This window comes from Panthera leo, chromosome B1, assembly GCF_018350215.1.
Source record: "Panthera leo isolate Ple1 chromosome B1, P.leo_Ple1_pat1.1, whole genome shotgun sequence".
NCBI classification, from domain to species: Eukaryota; Metazoa; Chordata; class Mammalia; order Carnivora; family Felidae; genus Panthera; species Panthera leo.
This window is the reverse complement of record NC_056682.1, coordinates 143,496,686-143,518,456: the sequence shown is the minus strand read 5'-3', so window position 1 is coordinate 143,518,456 and position 21,771 is coordinate 143,496,686. Positions and strand designations below refer to the sequence as shown.

Sequence of the window (21,771 nt, the reverse complement as noted above, 5' to 3'; positions counted from 1 at the left end):
CCATCAATGAGAAATCCAAAACCTTTCCCAATATTTCCAGAGTCTCAAGAAGGCTCACAATTAAAACCAAATGTTACACAGCAATGTTTTAAAGCTGGTATCCCCACCGGAAATTTCCCACTGGCCTTCTTTATCATTTTACTTTGGCATGCTGTCCCCCTTCCCATCTCCCTCTCCTGCCTCTCTTTTTGCTGTTCCAGGATCCCCAACTCTCTCCCTAGCTGCCAGAAATAATTCCTGTCTTCTCATTATTCAGAGAAATTTAGCTCCCTTTTGCCTTTTTCTTTTTTAAAAAAAATATTTATTTGAGAGAGAGAGAGCACAAGCCTAGAAGGGGCAGAGAGAGAGAGGGAGACACAGAATCCAAAGCAGGGTCCAGGCTCCAATTTGTCAGCACAGAGCTGGACATGGGGCTTGAACCTATGAATTGTAAGATCATGACCAAGCTAAAGTGGGACGCTTAACCCACTGAGCCACTCAGGCACCCCTCACTTTTGCTTCAATTTCGATTCCATAAAAACTCCTATGTTAGTCTGGCCCTAATCAAAGGCTCCAAACAAGAGACATCTATCTTCCTTGATAGATGTTTATTTTATCAGATAGATGTAAATTCTGCTGTTTATAACATAAATAAAAATTTGTTTAAATTAATATAAAAATTGATGACACACACTTAACAATACGTTTTTCCTATTCTATAGTTTATTTTGACATTTCTCATCTCATACTTACAGGTTTTGATTTTCAGTTCCTCCTTGTGGAGGAAATGCAGGCTGTCTACTCTGATGCTTAAGAAAGGCTGATGATAGGTGGCTGGGCCCAATGGGTCCTATGCTCTACACAAAACGCAGAGGCCAAGGCCCTGTTCCCTGGAAATGGAGGTACCAGCAACTCTTTCCTTTTTCTTTTTTTTTTTTTTTTAAGTAAGACAAATTCTTTATGAAAACAGTCAACTTGAAACAGTATAATAAAATACTGTATTTAAAAGATGAAATTTCTTTATTCGTATAGCAAGCTTTTAAAGAAAGCAAATAGTTATGGATACTTTGCTACCTTTCCCTCTAATCTTTTATCAGTTTGGTCCAGTCCATAATGTTATTAACACACTTAGATTTGACAGCTCCTTTGTGATTTACTAACGTCCTTAAAATGTAGGGTCAAACACCCCCATCCCCTCGGAATTTTAAAATACTGTAATTTGGTATCAAAATGCCTCAAGGGATGTCTCGGCCAGGTGACTACCTAGGAGCTAGCTAACTCCTTATCAGCAAGGAAGGTTGCTTTTTTCTCCTATCACTTAATTTCATCTTCTCTCTACACAGGCCAAAAAAGAAAGTGATAGTATGCTAAAGCTTCTGTAATTGCAATCTCTCCCTGTATCTTCCTTTCTGTTAAGAAAGCAACTTTCTTTTCTCCCTGAAGGGATGAAGAACCCTCAAATAGTTTTCCCCATTAACTCACCTAGAAATCACTGGCATTTAAATTCAAAAGTACAGCTTACAGACTAAATATTTTACTGATCTCCTTAACAGTTGCTCTAATATAAAAAGCTTGTTCAGCTACAGACTGCTTTCTGGTATAGCAAAATAATTTAAATTTTAAATTAGAGAACAATTCTTATGGTTAAAGTTTCTGACAGAGTACTCACAGTGGGAGGATTTCAGTGTGCCCAGGAGCATTCTGGGATGGAGTACTGGGTGGGATGGAAAAGCAAGATTTGAATCATGAATAGGTGGGATTCAGACGGGATTGAAGGGGTGGGTGAAGGGAGCAGATGAACAAAAGACCATCAGTGAAATTGAAGGCAGAAATGAGCATGGTAAGTTTAAATGATTGTGGTAAGGGTGGTTGAGATTGATTTGGGAAAGGCCTGGAAGAAGATTTAGGGTGAAGCATATGTCATTTAACTAAAAAAAAAATACGTATTAAGTGCTTCCAAAGTGACAGGCACTGCTCTAAGCACTATGGATGCCAAGGTGAAGAGTACTTTCTGCAGTCAAGAAACTTAATGTTTGTGGTGGAGTGGGGGATAGGAAATAACTACATAAATATTTTCAAAAGACAATTTCAGACTGTGATGAAGTTTGATTGATTTATCAGATTGTGATAAAAGAGAAACAGACTATAGATTTTGTAAATTGTGGGCCTTTCTAGATAAAATTATAACGGGCATCCTCTGTATGTGTGTTTTATTTTGTTAGTTTATGTTTGCATTATTATTATCTTCCATATGAATTTTATTTAATGTTTATTTATTTTTGAGAGAGAGAGCGAGCAGGGGAGGGGCAGAGAGAGGGAGACAGAGGGTCTGAAGCAGGCTCTGCAGAGCCCAATGTGGGGCTCAAACTTAAAACTGTGAGATCATGATGCAAGCTGAAGTTGGACGCTTAACCAAGTCACCCAGGTGCCCCCCCCCCCCATATGAATTTCTTAATAGGAATCTTTTAAAGTCACTTGCCCATTTTGTGAAGGCTGGCTTGCTTAGCACTCTATCTTACAATCTTCATAATTCTGGTTGTAGTTTAGAGTTAGCCAGAGAAGACTGTGCCCATATAAGGGGCAACCCATTGTTGCAATGCACTGAAAGCCACTGACTGACTGAGGACACGTGTCAATGCCTCCCAGTTGTGTATGTCTCACTTTTTCTGCAGGAAATCTCCATGTGACCCATGACCACTTGACAAATGCATTAAGTGAAGCTGTAAGTATCAACTACTAGGTTCAGATTTATAGCAAATCTTCAGCTCTTCCTTATTTTTTAGACAAAAATATTCATGAATATTCTCATTTCACCCACTCCAGAGGGTGTACACAACTCGACTTTGGAAAGCACTATACTAGAGAGGGTCTGGGGACAAGATGACAATTTCATTACAGAGTCTCTGTGAAGTGACATTTAAGCTGAAACTCAAGTAATGAGGTAGGAACAGCTATGCGAAGAAGGTGGCACAGGTGTATCAGTTAGGAAAACAGAGGCTCTCTGAGTATTGTGGGAATAAAGAATTTACTATAGGAATAACATCTTATACAGATGAGGAAGGATCTTTGGAAGCAAAAGTCTGGCAGAATATTTAAGGGGTTGGAGAAATATTCACCAATCAATCCTTCAGAAGTACTTCCAAGTATCTGGTGGAGGGTTTGGGACCATTGTTAGTCACAAGGCCAGCAGTCATGAAGATGAGGTAAACATGGAGGACTGCAAGGGCAAGCTGGAATCCCCTGGATACCACTGTGTCTGTCATTACACCTATTCAAGAGTAATGGTCATTCCCTCACTTCTGCCTTCCAAATCTCACGCCTCTTTGGTTAACTCTAACCTAGAACTACACAGGGAAGAGAATTCTGGAAAACAGAGTTCCCAGATTAACCGAGTTGATATAGCACAGCCCAGCACAACAGAGAATAGCATACACAAAGACCCTGAGAAGGAAATGAACTCAGTGTGCTTGAGAGACAAAAAGGTGAGGCTGAAGCTAGTATTTGAACGGGAAGGATGGAGGGAGCATGGTCAGAAAGGCACACAAAGCCTAAACTCATATGGGGCTTTGTAGACCCTGGTATGTTTGACTTAATTCTAAATTACAGGATTTTGAGCAAAGTGGTGGTATTCTATGAATTATGCTTTGCAAGGATCATTCTAGCTGTCAGAACGGTAAGGAAGCAAGAGAAAAGTTGACTAAGAGAGACAGGAGGTAAAATAGGGAGGCTATTGTCATCTAGGAAATGGACAATGATGGTCTGGAAAATGAGTATAAAAAATGTAGATACACAAAACTTGTCAAATGAGCTTTTGGTCTCATTTTTCCAATACATTTTTTTAGTCCTGGGAACATCTTTCCATGTATGAGATGTGGAACCCTCTGTTGCAAGGAAAGTGCAGCAGAGCTAAGTGGTCAGGGAAGGTTGGGACTAACATTGAGTACTTTCTATGCATCAGGTATATGCTGGGCCAGTTCCTCACAACAATCCTGAATAAGGGAACTGGTGTATAGGGAGATTAAACAGTATATTTGAACTGAGGTCACATAGCTAATTAGTGGTAGGCTTCTGATCTTAACTAAGATATCTCAGAATCCAGAATCTTAGCTCTTTTCACAGCATCCTGTAGTTTCTTAGGTTAAGGCCCTTGTGAGTAGTCATGTCCACCATCAGCAGCTGCTACCTGCCCAAACATCATACCTTTCTGGCCTCTCAAGTGTACTTCAAATGTACAAGGCTGATATTCGTTGTTCATTCTCAACCTTCTTAGTCCACACTGCATAATACCTCCAGCCTAAGTTTCCTGGACCCTTAAAGAAGTTTAGAGCTCCATCATAACTACTTGAGGCTTTATAATATTTCAATATATATACTTTCAGGATATGGAAAAGGGTTAGGACAGTTTTGGTTTCCTGGTTTATATCTCATTGGAATAGCATTAACTTTCAGGACTAGGGAATAAATTGCATTCTACATAACTCTTCAAAATCAATGTTGTTATAAGGCATTGTTGTCATATTTTCCATAGAAGTTTTTCTTCTGTCTCCAAAGAGCTCTATAAAGGGCTTCCATGTCTTTATCTCAACTATAGCCTATCTGACATGGAAACAAATGAAAAAGGACATCTAATAATTACTGTTAAACATGTAATGATTGAGGTGCATGTCCAAGATATTAAAAAAATCAGTATTTTTTTAAAATGCAGGTCTTATTTTGAGAGAGAGAGAGCGAGAACGCGCAAAAGCAGGGGAGGGGCAGAGAGAGAGGAAGAGAGAGAATCTGAACCAGGTTCTGTGCTGTCATGCTGTCCTATGAACTGTGAGATCATAACCTGAGCCGAAACCAAGAGTCAAACGCTTAACTGAGCCACCCAGGTGCCCCAATCAGTATTTGTTTTCTGATCAACGGTCTATTTATTGATGTCCTTGCCTTTAAAGAAAGAAAATATTTCAAAGTACAAGGTATATATGCCAGAACTGCTTTGAACTTAATAATTATTTGCTTAGAGAGTATACATATATATATAAATGATGAATGCTTATCACGTATATATATGTCATAGATACTTAGTCAAAACATGTTGTCTCTGGTTGTTACACACTGTCCACTTTACCTGTGGGAACTGGGTCACACTCTCAAATTATGAAATGTTCAGAGTTTTCAGGGGTTTCATGGAAGGAGCTAAAGAGTTTCACAATTAGATATGATGATGTTTGGGTGCGATCATCGCTGGGCAACACTAAAAATCACCTGCAGTGTAAGAAGTGACAGAATCTGGCAAAGTAGGTGTAAGTTTAAATTCTGGCCAAAGATGTCCTTTCCTACATAATTCACTGAACCTCTTCTTCAAGAGGGTTTCCAAGCCCTTTTGAGGCTAACTGGGCACCAGCCATGTCACCACTAACAGGATTTGCTACTCTCTCCAGCTCTTGGTTTCTTCATATCCTTCCCCCTTTCTCATGAGACCTGGGATGGCAATTGATAATCACAATACTTTACAAACTCTGAAATAGGTTAAACTGAGAATGAAATTTATATTTATCTAAAATGAGTTTTCAAAAGGAACTTGGTGGTTTTCTTGTCAGACACAGACAACTGAGGCTTGTCCCAGGAATAGTATTAAAGGAATTTTTGTACGAGGTGGGTAAAAGTTGGACAGGAAAGCTCCTTCCTATTGTAAGATTCTGTGATACTCAGTATCCTGTATTATTTTATGAAAATAGTTCAGAATATCCGGTGTTCTAAGCATTTTTGTTTGTTCAAAAGGTGAAGTTAACATCCTGTCATGAAACAAGAATGTTGCATCAGCTCCTATTCCTGCAGTGACAATGGCGTAAAGATAATGAGTAGAAGAGGTTACCAGGGGTTAAACATTATGGAGCAGCCAATATAGCCAGATCCTGCCCTGAGGAGGCAGTCTGGCTGCCCTCCTACTTGTAAAATTTGTAATTAAAAAATTATTCAAAACCTAGTTCATAGTATACTAGGCATGGTGACAGAATCAAGGAAATGAACTGTGGTCCCTGCCCTCAAGGGGCTGACAATCTGGTTTGAGAAATAAACATGCAAAAAATAATCAGAAAACAATTGAGTGTTCACCTGTATTGCATTGAACACAAGTGAACTTGGAGTTTTAAAATAATCCAAGTGTCCAGAAGATTTTAGTTAAGAGGCAGGATTAAACTGAACCAAAGACTGGGTCAAATGAGGATGAGTGGGGAGAAGAAGGCATTCCTATGGAGTGCTAGCATAAGAGTGAAAAGGAGTAGACCCAGGTAAATGAGGGCATGACGTTATAGCAGAGATAGGCACTAAATTGTGGTAGAATGGTGAGGAACAGGCTTGACTGAAGCAAAGGTGAACAATAAGATCAGCGTGGGCAGGCATGCTGGAGTCTAATGTCCTCAAAAGCTGGACAGAAGGTTCTGAAAGCCAAGTGCTAGTGTTCTTCAGCTGTGGCCCCCAGAAACAACCAGCATGGGTCTGTCAGATACACTGTGAGGCCTGTGGGCAGATTCAAATACAGATGCAGATGGCCATGGCAGCTTGGTGAGGTCCGGCTCGATTCCAAACTGCTAGGCTTATTAGCATGCTGACAGGCTGGGGCTTGTTGACATGTGCCTCAGAATATTCTCTAGAGGCTGGAATTTGTGGCCTGGGAAGTGCAGGGCTGATCTTCTAAGCAGCTGTTGTGTGTGGGATGTGACTGTGTACAGGATATGATTCTGTGCACATTTGTCCAGATGTGGGTGTTAAGACCGTGGTCTTAACATGACGAAATTCAGTTGGCTGGAGGTGGAAGAACAAAGTCAAACTATAGCCTGTAACAATTCTTAATGTTTAGATTTCAAAAGCAACTTTCTAGCTTTAATTACAATTTCATAATAATGCTTGAAAATTTCCAGTCAAATAAAAAGCTTATGGATTAAGATGCCATCTCCTTTTGGAATTATTTCATCATAATTAAGAAAACCTTTTGGGCATAAGGTTGGTAAAGTGGTTGCTCATGTGGTCTTCTTTTGATGAGGATGTTGAGATTTTTTAACTTTAAAAATTTTCCTGCTTTTTTGAGTTTTTTTCCCTTTCTTTTGCTTTTTCTTTTGGCTCACCTGTAAGGAGAAGGAAAACAAGGGTAATGTTTCTTTATCTTACCATTTTTCCTTCTTTACATTATATTTGGACTTTCCAGACTGTGGTTTTGTTTTGTTTTTAAGTCTTCAAACCTGGTTTAAAGTTGCTTCACTCTCAGAGGGGCTCCTTTTGCTTCTCTTTACATCACTGACTTTGAGCAGGAGGCCACAGCCTTGTAACTGATCTTCTTTTGTCTATTCTCTTGGCCTATTACTGCCTTTACTCTAATTCTGCTTACAACCCACCTGTCCAAACTACAACCTTCTGAGGCTGGTACTATTATCATCCACTTTTTACAGAGGAGGAGAGGGAGGCCTAGAGAGGGTGGCTTGCCCAAAGTTGCATAGCTAGTATGTGGCAGAACCACCAGACTGTCAGACTCCTGAAGCCAAGTTCCCAGCTACATATTCTGTGGCCCTCTTCAAATTTAACTCCTGAGCACATTACACAGGATTCTTCCCACTTTGTCCTGGTCTACTTTTCTACTTTTCACTCCCTTCATACAACTCCAGCCACGTTACTTGAGGCTCCCCGAATACAGCAAGCTCTCTCATGGTCTATGCTTCTTTTTCATGCTGTCCTTACTCTCTTGGTGAACTACTTATTCTTCAAGACCCCAGTCATATGAAAAGTCTTCCTTAACACTTTCTCCCTGCCCCTCCTTCTGGCAAAATTAATTACCCCTTCTATAATCTTCAAGACTCTTGTACATATCTTTATTTTATATTTCTCACATTGTGCTATAACTGTTAGTGCATTTGCTACATCAGGGAGGGCTTATACTTTATTACCTTTCCATCCTCAGTGTCTACCTTTCAATTCAATACACATGTACTTCTAGTGGGGGAGACAGACAAGTGATACTACATGCAAAAATACAATTATACCTTACAGTGATGACATTATTCTAGGAACAAGATAGAAGCACAATAACATAAATGAAAAACATATCCTTAAAGGAACCACATAAATTCTTTGTCTTTAAAAGTTAATTTCTGAAAGAAAGAAAACTTTGTTCCTCCTAGTCACTAACCTGTTTCTCCCACTCTTTAATCAATTCTTTCACATCTGCTGAATCTGGGTTTAGACACGTTTGATCCCCATTCTTCATTGTCACACTGCCAAGGAAATAGCAACAAGATTTATTTCACTTCCAATAATTTAAATTCCTCATCTTACTCTCAGAATGAAGTCCCCCAATTAAAATGTATTTGTGTTATCACAATAAGCATCTGAGACTTCCAGTCTTCCTTCCTGCCTATTCGTTTTCTTAGTGAGTGAGGGGACTTAGGCAAATTTCTAGGATAGCACACAGCCCTAAATTAAAAAAATCCAACTGAAATATGCAATAAGAGAAACTTAAACTTATATGTAACGACAATATTAGTGCTGCTCTGTTGGAAATAGTTATTTATGTTTAAGTGAAGAAGCAAAATAGAAAAGCTGTCAATATAGCTACTTTTTTTTTTTTTTGTAGAAACTGTGAAAATCAACATGCGTTATGCTAAATTTTCTAATGAAACTCCCTAAAACATAAAATATTTTTCTGAAACACAATTAACGGACTGGTTGAATTTTTTAAATTACTCACAGCAGACTCTCCAGGAACAATTAAAAATTTTTTTCTTTAATTTCTCTGTATAATCTGAGGATACGAATACCTGTTCTATAGATCAGCCTTGATTTAGGTTTCCAAAGACTGAAACTAGCGATTCTAATCTTTAGAAATGTTATTATTGAGTTTTTATTTAAATTCCAATTAACAGTGTACTATTAGTTTCAGGTGTGCAATATCGTGATTCAACACTTCCATATAACACCCCATGAAAAGTTATTATTAATAGGAAAGAACTAAAGACACAATACTGCCACAGTAACAGTTTGATTTCAATAGCAAAATATTGGAAATAATCTACATTTAAGCATTGCTCATATAAATTATGGTACATCCATAGGATGGAATATAATTTGGCCATTAACAATGACATCAGAAAAAATGGTATTATAGAAGATTTACCGACATGAGGAAATGTTCATGATATGGTGTTAATAAAAAGGCAGTCTATAAGAGTATGTACTGTATGATTTTATTTTTGTGTATGTATATGTATATATATGTGGCAACTATATATGCACACAAACACAAATAAGGGAAATTTGGAAGACAAGGGCAAGGAGTGACTAGCATTTATCACTGGTGGTAGAATTATAAATGATTTTTATTTTCTTCTTTTGGGTTATCTGCATTAAATATTTTCTACATGCTTGATTATATATTATCCTTGGTTCTAATCTCTACCAGAAGTTCCTTATTATTTAGAACTAAAAAAAGAAGTAGCTCAGATTTATGGAGGGGAAATCATCTGAATTTGAACAAGTGTTCTGAGGCTAATAGTCACACTAAATTTAATGTTCCTGCCAATATGGTACATGTGTTTTGGATGAGTTGTTACTTACATGATTTCAGTTTTCTCACAAGAAGGGCTTGGGGCAAATTGTTTAAGGTCCTTTAAGGATTTTAGGTGGATTGTCCCTTGGCTGGTGTTGATGCAGAAACAGCGTCTATTCCTCATTATTAGGGTTCCTAAGGGAAAGAAGATAGAGCACATTGATTTAAGGCAATGTCTCTATTTATTTATTTGTTTATTTAGAGCATGTGCTAGAGTGAGGGACAGAGGGAGAGAATCTTAAGCAGGCTGTACGCTCAAGTGGAGCCTGATGCAGGGCTCCATCCCATGACCCTAGGATCATGACCTGAGCTGAAACCAGGAGTCAGATGCTCAACAGACTGAGATACCCAGGCACCCCAAGGCAAAGTTTCAATTTAGGTGATCCATCAAAATGATACATTTGACTGAGTCATGATTATTACTGTCACATTAGTGTCTGTCTGTTGGGGAAAGAAAAAAGGTTACTGCTAATTGACCTATGAGCTGGACCTGGGCCCCAGGAGACTCCTCTTCCCCTCCCCTGTCCTTGGAATAAGGGTTCCTCTTGCTTTTCTGGCTCCCAGAGGCTTCTCCAAGCCAAGGACACAGCCTTGAGATGGTGATGTGATGTTGAAAATACCTGCATTGCATACATGACTAAGCCAAGTTAGGGCCTCTTTATAAGTTTTTAGGGGTTGGTGGGCACTCAAGACAAGCCTCCTATGTAAGTTCCCTTTGATATTATTACAACTGCAACCTACCAACTTGGAGTGGCCTGCCTCTTTTTTGATCTCTCCCTGCCCTCTGATTAAGGGGGCCCGTTTTAGATCACACCAGAAAGGCTCCCAAGCTGTGAACCCACACTGTTAATCATTTCCACAAACTCTGAAGGAGGTATTATCCTCATTTTATAGCTAAAGAAGCTAAGGTTCAAAGAAGTTATGTAAAGAACACAGTAATTTAGCTTTTGGGGGCAGGAGCAGTATTTCAGTTTAGGTTTGAGTCCAAATGCATTGCTTTTAACTACCATATCTTACAACCTTAGGAAAGGAAATTAAAAAAAAAATTTTTTTTAACGTTTATTTTTGAGAGAGACAGAGAGACAGAACGTAAGCGGGGCATGGGCAGAGAGAGAAAGGGAGACACAGAATCTGAAGCAGGCTCCAGGCTTTGAGCTGTCAGCCCAGAGCCTGATGTGGGGCTTGGACTCATGAACTGTGAGATCATGACCTGAAGTTGGACACTTAACCAACTGAGCCACCCAGGCGCCCCTGGAGATTTTTGCAATATTTAACAAATGCCTATCACAGGTCAGACACACACCTGATTCATGTGTGCTATTTGGACCACAATTTCTTAAGCAACTCCTAAAGCCATTTATTACTGACATTAGGGGAATGGAGCTGGTTTTAGAAAGCTATACTTATAATAACCAATTGCAACCATCATCCTCATCCTCCCCACTGCCTTGCTTTTTGATAGTGCTTTAAACCTTTAAAAACCCTTTGAAATACACTATCTTCATTCCTTAATTCTTTCATTCATTCAACATATATTTACTCAGTGCTTACTATATGCCACACATCGAGTGGTAGGTAGTAAAAGCATGACTATAAATCTCCATTTTACAACTGAGGAAACTCAAGTCTAGAAAAGTTCATTAATTTGCCCAATGGTAGTTAGTAAACAGATTAGAGACCTGATTATTGGACACTTAATTGGTTAACCACAGACATATTATCAAGAAACAGTATTAAGGGCTATAAAAATGATTTAGGGGACAAACCTTGTGATCTCATTATCACCCCATTCAACACGCATTTACTCAACAGTTACTGCATGTCAGGAATTCAGACATCCAGACCGAGAAGATCAATGTTTGACTTAGCAGGTCTTAGAAATCAACTTTGTAGGGATGCCTGGGTAGCTCAGTAGGTTAAGCATCTGTCTCTGACTCAGGTCATGATCTCATGGTTCGTGAGTTCGAGCCCCGCTCTGGGTGAGCCCCACTTTGTGTGAGCCCCGCTTCTCTCTTTCTCCCTCTCTCTGCCCTTCACGGGATTCTTGTGCTCTCTCTCTGCCTCTTGCTCACCTGCACCCCCTCCTCTCTCTCTCAGGAAAAAAAAATCAACTTTGGGCAATCAACTACATCACTTAGAACCTTTCATGAATGACTTATATCACTATCTGATGCATGTAATCAACTCTATTGGGAAAATCAAGAGACTTCAATAGCAATTTATATCTCTAACTTTACTAACCTAATATAACTCAGAACCCCTTACCTTGACCGCCAAGCAGAGTCAGGAAGATGATACTCAACAAGAGAGGAATACCACTTTTCTTCATAGTGATAGAATGGAGTTCTATTGAATCACTTCTGTATTGGATTTCAAGCCTGAGAATTTCTATAGAGAACACGCTCCTGGGAATCATATTTATTTGGAAAATCCAATTCTCTCCTAAACTCTGATTGGCTGGTATTTTTAGCTGATGTAGCTAAACTGACCACAAACTTAATTGTGCTGGGGGAAACCCTACTCTCATATCCAAGGGAATTTCTGCATGTTTTACTTCCATTTCACATAAATGGGTAGTTTATTATAAAGATATGAAACCAGAATCACCAGCAGCCTTTAGCAAAATCACAGCTACTCACCTGGGTGAAGAATAGGTTACATAATGAATATTACACAACAAGGGTTGCAGATGTGCTTCCAGACAGAAAATACTAAAGTCCAGATAAATAATACACTTTCCAAATTTTCTTACTATTTATAAAATATCCTTCTGTATGGCTACATTTATTTTTTCTGTATTTTCTACCCAAAAATCTTAAACAGTCAGCATCTTAATATCCTTAGGGACCAGGTCATTTTCTACTGTGGCAAGCTCATTTTTTTTTTTTTTTTTGTATCACTCCTGCTACAGTTTATTATTTTCTAAAATGGTTAGACTAGTTAGTATAGGGACCAGTTGAAAAAAGATAAATGGGACTACATCAAACTTAGAAATTTTTACAATCAAAGGAAACAATAGAGTAAAAAAGGAACCAATGGAATGAATTCAAATGACATATCTGATAAGGAGTTAAGATCCAAATATATAAGGAACTTCTATAACACAACAACAAAACTCCAATAACTGGTTTAAAAAGCAGGCAAAGACTTGAATAGACATTTCTGTAAAGAAAATATACAAAAGGCCCAAGCACATAAAAAGATGCTCAACATCACTAATTGTTAGGGAAATGCAAATCAAAACCACAGTGAAATATCACCTCAAACTCATCAGGATGCCACTATCAAAAACCAGAAAATAACAAGTGTTGGAAAGGATGTAGAGAAGTTGGAACTCCTGTACACAGTTGGTAGGAATATAAAATGGTGTAGCCATTACAGAAAAAAATATGGAGGTTTCTTAAAAAATGGAAAATGGAATTACCATTTGATCCAGCAATCCCACTTCTGGGAATATGTCCAAAAGAATCCATAGCAGGCTCTCAAAGAGATATTTGCACACCCATGTTCATCTTAGCATTATTTACAATACCCAAGAGGCACAGCAACCCAAATGTCTGTTTACAGTTGAATGGATAAAGAAAATGTAGTATATATACATAATTATGTTGTCTTAAAAAAGGAAATCTTGTCACATGCTACAACATGGATGATCCTTGGTATTATGCTAAGTGAAATAAGCCAGTCACAAAAGGACAATATTCATATGAAATATCTAAAGTCAAATCTTAGAAACAGAGAGTGGGAAGGTGGCTGCAAAGGGCTGGGGGAAAGGGTGAGGTGAAATTAGTCTTTAGTGGGGAAAGAGTTTCGGGGTTATAAGATTAAAAACTTCTAGAGATCAGTTGTACAACAATGTGAATATAACTAAAGACTACTGAACTGTACACTTAGAAATGATTAAAATGGTAGATTTGATGTTATGCTTTTTTTAACCATAATAATAAATTTAAAAAGGAACAAGGGATTAGTTGCATATAATGGAGACCCAAATTGATAGTGACTAATACAGAAGTGTATTTCTCCCTGACAGAGGCAGGTGGACTAGGGCTTGTATGGTGGTTCTGCTGCATTAAGTCTCTCAGGCTCCTTTTTTTTTTCTTTTTTAAATTTTTTTAATGTTTCTTTATTTCTGAGAGAGAGAGAGAGAGTAAGCATGAGCAGGGGAGGAGCAGAGAGAGGGAGACACAGAATCCAAAGCAGGCTTCAGCTTCTGAGCTGTCAGCACAGAGCCCCATGCGGGGCTTGAACTCACGAACTGCGAGATCATGACCTGAGCCAAAGTTGGACGCTTAACTGACTGAGCCACCCAGGTACCCCAACTTAGGCTCCTTCTATCATTTGCTTTATTATCATCTCTAGGTTCATGTCCCCAGTATATGTCTAGGTATATGTTCATGTCTAGGTATATGGCTCAAAGGGGCTTGCCATCATGTCTACTTTCTAGGGACAGGATGGTGGTATGGCAGAAAAAGGGCATGTTTCTCATTTTCAGACCTATCTGGAAGTTTTACTCATCACTTTCCATGGGTCAGAGCTTATTCATGTGGTCACACCTAGCTGCACAGGAAGTTAGGAAATGTGATCTTTATTTTGGTTGATCCACTAAAATTTGGAGGTTCCATTACTGCAAAAAAACAGTTCTTTTTTTTTAAAGTTTTATTTTTTTAATGTTTATTTATTTTTGAGAGAGAACACAAGCAGGAGAGGGGCAGAGAGAGAGCTAGACAGAGAAACGGAAGCAAGCTCCAGGCTCTGAGCTGTTAGCACAGAGCCCGATGTGGGGCTTGAACTCACCAACTGTGAAATAATGACTTGAGCTGAAGTCGGACACTTAACCGACTGAGCCAACCAGGTGCCCCTAAAGTTTTATTTTAAGGCCCAGTAACATATAGTGTAATATTAGTTTCAGGTGTACAACATAGTGTCAACAATTCCATACACCTGGTGCTCATCACAAGTGCACTCCTTAATCCCCAGCACCTATTCAACCCATCCCTCACTCACCTTCCTTCTGGTAACCATCAGTTTGGTCTCCATAGTTAAGAGTCTATTTCTTGATTTGCCTCTCTGTTTTTTTCCCCTTTGCTCATTTGTTTTGTTGTTTAAATTCCACATATGAGTGAAATCATATGGTATTTTCTCTGACTTATTTCACTTAGCATAATACTCTCTGGCTCCATCCGTGTTATTGCAAATGGCAAGATTTCATTTTTTTTATGGCCAAATAATATTTCGTTGTCTATACCTCATTGTCTTCATCCATTCATCAATTGATGGATATTTGGGCTCACAACATCTAACTTTTTTTTTGTTGTTGTTGTTATTGCCTCTCCTGAGATTAAATTAAAACGAACCCAAATCGTAATTAAATTTCTTCTTAAAGAGAAAAATTAGATATTAAAAAATAAGATTTTGTTGGGTAGGATTAAATTGGCTGGGCCACTAATATGTGTAACATCTAAAATTTTTTCAGTTCCCCAAGGACCAATTTTTGTTCCCTTGAGGGTAATCTCCTTCCCCATCCCATCCCCAATGCGAATGCATGCTGTAGAATAATGGGGAACATATATTAGGATTTTCTGTAACATGGTGTGCATTTTTTGACCGATTTTTTGATGACTTTTAATGCAGAACTCTTTTCAAAGAAAACTTGTGGTGACCTTTGATACAGCTTATTCACTCGGTAATGCTTAATTCTGGTAATGACTGACCGTGCATAGCGCAGAGCTGAGTTTAAGTCCCAGCTTTGCTACTTAATGACTGCAAAATACTTAACTTCTGCAAGCTTCTGCTCCCTGTGCTGATAAAACTATTACTGACCTCACAGGTCGTTAAAGTTAATGGCAACAATTCATTGTCAACCGCAAAGTACCACAAAGCTAGAGATCATTCTTTCTAGCAAAGAAAAAGGAGACAAAAATTTCTTAGGATAAACACTAAGGTCCAGCATGGTCGGCCCTTGCCCACCTTTCCAGACTCTGCCTGCAGGACTCTGCTCCCACACCCTTTCTTCCCTCCATTCTTCAAAGGGACCATGCCTCTTACCCATCGCGCTGTTTTTGCTCGTGGCCTCCCTGCCTGGAATGCTGCGCCTGCGCTGCCTTGCTAGCCTAGTAGTAGTAACCTTACCTTAGATATCCAGGATGGCATTAACTCTGGGAAGATTTCACTGACCCCCAGACTTGTTCAGGGTTCTTACAGATAATCTCACACCACCGAGTGCTGACATTGAAGGCAATGTCACCTTCACCAGAAATCCTATAGTCCAATCTCCTTCCGCCACAGGAACGAGGAAGGCTTTCGAACATCTCCGTCCCACCACCGTGCCTGGCGCGCAGGACAGAGGGAATACAAGAATGAACGAAGGCTCCCGGCCTGTCTCGACACTGCGCGTGCGTGCGTGCGTGGCACTGTCTTGTTTCGCGGAAGTTGAGAGGGGGGAGGCGGGAGGCCAGACCAGGTGACCTCCCTAGAGGCTGTGGTGCGAGCACTGCGCATGCCCAGCCAGCCCGCTTCCAGAACTTTCAGTGGAGAGGCTACAGGCGCAGCTCGCTCCCGCCTGTGGTGCCCGTGCTGAGGTGGCTGGAGGAACGCATCGAGAGAAAGGTAGTGGCTGAGCTCCTTGGGAGTTCTCCTCTCTGCCCCGTATCTGGCCCACAGCCCCCCGACCCCGGAGGCCACGTTTCCTTGGGGGACACCAGGAGCGGGGCCTGTTTTGCAGTTTCCACACGAGGCTTGGGTTGACGCTGGAGGGACCAATGGCCTCCAAAGGGCTTGGTTATCGGGGCTGAGGCGGCCAGGTGAGGCTTGGGAGGGTCCTCCGACCATGGTTTGTAGTGACAGGGACAAGGCGTTTTGGACAAGAGAAAGGGGGTCCTAGGATCAGGAGCCGCGGAAGGCCAGCCTTGTTTATATTACACAGAAGGGGCTAATTTACGCCGCAAACAAGCCGGATGGGAGGGCTCGTGTGGAGGCCCCGCTGAGGGGTGGGACTGTTCCCCACCAAGCACCTAGGGGTAGGGGTGGCCCGTGGAAATGAAGGCTGACGCTGTTGCCCTCAGCCCAGGCCTGTGCTGTCGCTTGTTTCCAAAGAAGCCTTTCCGAAAGTGCCTTGAAAGCTTTGAGAAAAAACCCCACTTTTCTGCCTGGGCAGAAGGACAGGGAAAATCCCATCGAAGCGCTGTTTATGGCTAGAGAGGGCTTTTAGGAGAAACAGAAACTCAGCAAGAGGATATTGCAGGCAGTTCTCACAGTCCTGGGAAAAGAGCCAAGGATTATCAGCGCAGTTGAAATCAACAGATAATTCCACTTTCCCTTTGGACGTGGTTTTAACCTGTTTTGCCCCCCAAAAATCCCCGACCCCCAAGGAACCAAATGCTCGGGTAACCTTCAAGAGCAGGATTGCAGGATTTTGTTTTGGTGTGTGTGGCAGGATTTTGCAGAGGCAGGGTTTTGTTTTCATGTGCGTGTCCGGACTTCCGCCTTTCTCTTTTTGATTATGGAATCTGTGTGGTCTGTTTAATTATGGACATAGTTTTAGAGTCTGTCACAGTGACAATAAGTCTTCCTTTTTGCTTGTGAAAGGGGAAGTTTCTTTTCATAATGAAATCCCCAGGCCTGTTTGAATTTTTGCAGGGTGGACTTCCCCTTCTCTCAGTAGGTATTGCTAGTTTTAAAGGACGCTGACTTGAAAAGGGTTTATTTCTTGAAAGTCTCAGAAGCCCCTACTTAGCATTCTGATTTTTTCTTTTTTCCTCTTTTTTTCCCCCCATGCAGGGAGTCATTTCTTCCTTCCACAATATTCTTGTATGGTAAGGTGTCTGCAGGCAAATAATAGTTGTGTGTGTGTGTGTGTGGGGGGGGGTGGTTCAAGTCCTGTCCACTTCTCAGATAACAGAAGGGAACAAGTTTTACCTTTACTGATCTTGATACCTGGCCTCCTGGTTTATATTTTTTAGGTAAAGCTAGAGGATTGGATTAAATCTATTAACTATTCTGAGAGGGAATGTTAGGACATCATTTAAAGGACAGCTGTGGCTAAATTCTGGCAGTAATACATTTTTGCTCTGTGGTAGTCTGACGACCTGTTACCATAAGTTTTAAGCTGCCGCCTGATTGAAGAAAAATTATCCTGAAGAGCGAGAAAATATTTTTGTTTAAAAATCAGTATTTATTTAAAGTGACTTACATTCACATTGTTTCGGTAAAATTACAAGAAAAATTCGTATTCTTCATTTACTCTTTATCATTCATTAATGTCATTTATCAAGCTGTTATTCTATACTTTTGGGACACAAATAGGAACAAAAATCTGCCCTCAAAGAGCTCACAGTTTTGTGGGGAGAAAGTGTAGCGAGTCCTGTATTGGAAGTGGTATGATAAAGGACTGTACTCAATTATTGGAGGCGCAGAGAAGGTCACAGCTCTGGTTGAATTCGGTGTGGAAGGGAGAGTTGGTTGGAATTTGTTACTAGAAGATGAGTGGGGGAGGCATTTTGAGCAAGAGGCATGAGAAAAAGGATGTCAAAATTTGGAAACTGCAAGAACCTTGGTAGGATGAAGGGTACAGTGATAATAAAATTGGAGTGGTGAGAAAGGAGGCTAGAAATACAGTAGCCACCGGACGATGAAGGGCCTTGTACATCTCTATGTGCTGAGCAAACCTTGAAGAGTTTTAAACAAAGGAGTGAGGTGAGGAGATTCACAAAGACCCCTGTTTATGCTTATATCCACATCTGACCCTTGTCATTAAGCAATATCTTTAAATAATCTTATTTTACATTAACATTTCCTTATATCTACATAGTTTATATTTTAAAAATGTTTTTTCTATTTGTAGCCTGTTTATTCTGTCATCCCTGGAGTTGTTTCTATTGGAGTTGTTTCTATTTCAGAATTCAAAAAATACCTCTTAATAGTTTTTGAAAGATTTTACTTTCTTGGGATATTTTCCTTTTTGGGAAGTATAGAGACAAGGGTTAAAACATCTTTATATCTTCTATAACATTTTAACAGATTACATGCCAGAAAGAGTAGATTAATTTTGTAATGCCCCCATCGATATATACATGTACCGGTTTCCCAATTCTTTTGTCATTTGTATTTATTTTGTTTAATATGTGAGACTTGGCACCTGAGATCAGTGCTTATTTCAGTTTCTTGTTGACCTTTTAGTTTGTGTTGGCTTAATACCTGAATCTGCTACCTTTTCAAGATCCCTTGTCAAGTGGAGTCAGAGTATTGACTTTCTAAATGTATGTCAATTCTTTGCATATTTTATAGGAAACTTTAATCCATTTTTAGTTAAAATATCTGCCTTTTTGTTGCCTTCATTTCTTGCATAATTTTTATTGAAGTGTATCACATGTTCTAAGCAATTCTCTGTCCACTCAAAATATGGTATGTTGAAGTTCTAACCACCAGTACTTCAGAATGTGACTGTGTTTGGGGACAGAGACTTTAAAGAGGTATGAGGTCATTAGGTGGGCCCTAATCCATTATGACTGATGTCCTTATGAGAACATAAGGATGTAGCGATGTACAGAGAAGACCATGTGAGGACACAGGGAAAGGAGGGCTGTCAACAAGCCAAGGAGAGAGGTCTCACAAAGAAACCAACTGAGTTCACTCCTTGATCTTGGAATTCTAGTCTCCAGAATTGTGAAAAAATAAATTTGTTGCTTAAGCCACTCAGTCTGTGGTATTTTGTGTGACAGCCTCAGCTAATTAATATAACCAATAGACAGGGGGAAATAGGTGTATGTATAGAAAAGTGTATCAGCATTGTGGCTCAGTGGATTTTCACCAAATTTCAGTGACGTGACAATACTTTTCTTCTTCCCTAAAGCTATACCGTCAATGAATTTGCCTATTTTTGAACTATATAAATGGTACTGTGTATGTCCTATTTAGAGTCTCATCCCTATCACTAAACGTTTGTGAGATTCATCTGTGTCATGTATGGAAGAGTGTTCATTCACTTTAATTGCCCTGTTATATTGTATTGTATGACTTACCACGAGGTATATATTCAGTTAATGGACATTTTGATTTTTTCCCAATTTTGGGCTAAACTGAATGTTGCAGTTATGAATGTTCTTGTGCATATTTTTTGGCGCATATATGTATGTGTTTGTTGAGTGTATTATTAGGAGTGGAATTGCTGGTTCTTAGAGTGTGTGTATATACAACTTAATTTGTACTGTTTATGCTTCCACCAGCAGTGAAAGAGGGTTTCATTGACCCTATATCCCCATCTATATTTAATATTATTAGGCTCATTGCCTTCTTTTTATCTTAAGTTTTTGCTGTTAACTGTTGAGAAGTTTTTCATTTTTACATAATACTGACCTATGTTCACTTCAGATATATTTTTTCCCCTTTCTTTTTTAAGTAGGCTTCATACCCAGCATGGAGCTTGAATTCACAACTCTGAGATCCAGAGTCACATGCTCTGCTGACTGGGCTAGCCAGATACCCTGTAGTGTATAGATATTCAATAGTTGATGGTTTCAAGCTGTAAATTATTGTCTGATATCGTATAAAGAGTAGATGTAAGTTTCTTTTTTTTTAATGGTCACGTTTTTATTTAAATTCCAGTAAGTAGGGGTGCCTGGGTGTCTTGTTAAATGTCTGACTCTTGATTTCAGCTCAGGTCATTGTTTGTGGGATTGAGCTCCACATTGGGCTCTGCACTGACAGTGTGGAGCCTGCTTGAGATTCTCTCTCCCCCTCTCTCTCTGCCCCTCCCCCACTCATGCTTGTGTGTTCTCTCTCTCAAAATACATAAATACACTTAAAAAAAATTCCAGTTAGCATATAGTGTATTAGTTTCAGTAGTAGAACCCAGTGATTGATCCTTTACATGTAATACCCAGTGCTCATTACAACCAGTGCCCTCCTTAATACCTATCATCCATTTAACCCATCTCTCTGCCCACTTCCCCTCCAGCAACCCTCAGTTCTCTATAGTTAAGAGTCTATTTTATGGTTTGCCTCTCTTCCCCCTGCCACCATGTTTATCTGTTTTGTTTCTTAAATTCCACATATGAGTGAAATAATATGGTTTTTGTCTTTCTCTGACTAATTTCACTTAGCATAGTACACTCAGGCTTCATCCATGTTGTTACAAATGGCAATATTTCATTCTTTTTTATTGTTGAGTAATCTTTCATCGCGTGTGTGTATGTGTGTATGCCACAAGTTCTTTGTCCATTCAGTAATTGATGGACATTTGGGCTGTTTCCATAATTTGGCTATTGTCAATAAAACTAAAAGGCAGCCTTTGGAATGGGAGAAGATATTTGTAAATAACGTATCTGATAAAGGATTAGTATCCAAAATCTATAAAGAACTTACCAAACTCAACACCCAAAAAACAAATAATCCAGTTAAGACATGGGAATAAGATATGAATAGACATTTTTGAAAAGGAGACATATAGGTGGCTAGCATTCACATGAAAAGATACTCAACATTGAAAAGATACTCACATGAAAAGATACTCACCTCACACCTATCAGAATGGCTAAAATTAACAACACAGGAAACTGATGTTGGCAAGGATGTGGAGAAAGGAGAACCCTCTTACGTTGTTGGTGAAAATGTAAATTGCTGCAGCCACTGTGGAAAACAGTATGGAGGTTCCTCAAAAAGTTGAAAATAGAATTATCCTATAATCCAGCAATTGCACTACTAGATATTTACCCAAAGGATACAAAAATACTGATTAGAAGGGGTACATGCACCCCGATGTTTATAGCAGCATTATCAACAGTAGCCGAATTATGGATTTAAGTTTTTTGATCTCCAAATTAATATCTAATTTTCCCACCAAAGTTTTTTAAATAGTGATTTTTCTCCAGTTGCAATCAAGTAGTAGTGGCTGGGTCTGAAGACATCTGGAGGGTTGGCCAAAATAGCATCATGGACTGCCTCCATGTGGCCTCCTTCCCTAGCAGTATAGCCCAGGGGTTAAATGGCCCCTGAACACTTCACCTTGTGGGCTCTCTCTCCAGCAATATAGCCTAGGTAGCTGTAGTTCCTCCTATTCCTCCTCCTCCACTTTTTTCTGCCTTCATCCTTCCTTCTCCTTTTTCTCTTCCTCCTCCTTCACTACGTAGTTACCCACATTGGGCTCTGCACTGACAGTGTGGAGCCTGCTTGAGATTCTCTCTCCCCCTCTCTGCCCCTCCCCCACTCATGCTTGC

General features: G+C 39.7%; 2 protein-coding genes across 2 annotated transcripts in view; one reads left to right on the top strand and one right to left on the bottom strand.

Moving 5' to 3' along the window:
* Nucleotides 1-4,814: 4,814 nt before the first annotated feature.
* Nucleotides 4,815-11,934, bottom strand: CXCL9 (C-X-C motif chemokine ligand 9). The gene is made up of 4 exons (XM_042936164.1): nucleotides 11,825-11,934; nucleotides 9,568-9,694; nucleotides 8,144-8,228; nucleotides 4,815-7,088 (listed from the first exon to the last, which is right to left on the bottom strand). Exons 1-4 carry the CDS (start codon nucleotides 11,886-11,888, stop codon nucleotides 6,984-6,986), a joined length of 381 nt encoding a protein of 126 aa, XP_042792098.1. The 5' UTR covers nucleotides 11,889-11,934; the 3' UTR covers nucleotides 4,815-6,983.
* Nucleotides 11,935-16,010: 4,076 nt separating this feature from the next.
* The window catches only part of ART3 (ADP-ribosyltransferase 3 (inactive)), a 141,124-nt gene continuing 135,363 nt past the window's right edge, over nucleotides 16,011-21,771 (top strand). Inside the window, exon 1 of the mRNA XM_042936162.1 lies at nucleotides 16,011-16,168. The gene's annotated coding sequence lies outside the window, so the exon portion shown is untranslated. The remainder of the gene's footprint in view (nucleotides 16,169-21,771) is intronic.

Coding starts and splice junctions, on each gene's coding strand:
- CXCL9 (XM_042936164.1), bottom strand. CDS start 11,888: ATGAAGAAAAGTGGTATTCCTCTCTTGTTGAGTATCATCTTCCTGACT. Junction 9,695..11,824: donor GACTCTGCTTGGCGGTCAAG/GTAAGGGGTTCT, acceptor TCTTTCCCTTAG/GAACCCTAATAATGAGGAAT. Junction 7,089..8,143: donor TTAAAGAGTGGGAGAAACAG/GTTAGTGACTAG, acceptor TTCTCCTTACAG/GTGAGCCAAAAGAAAAAGCA.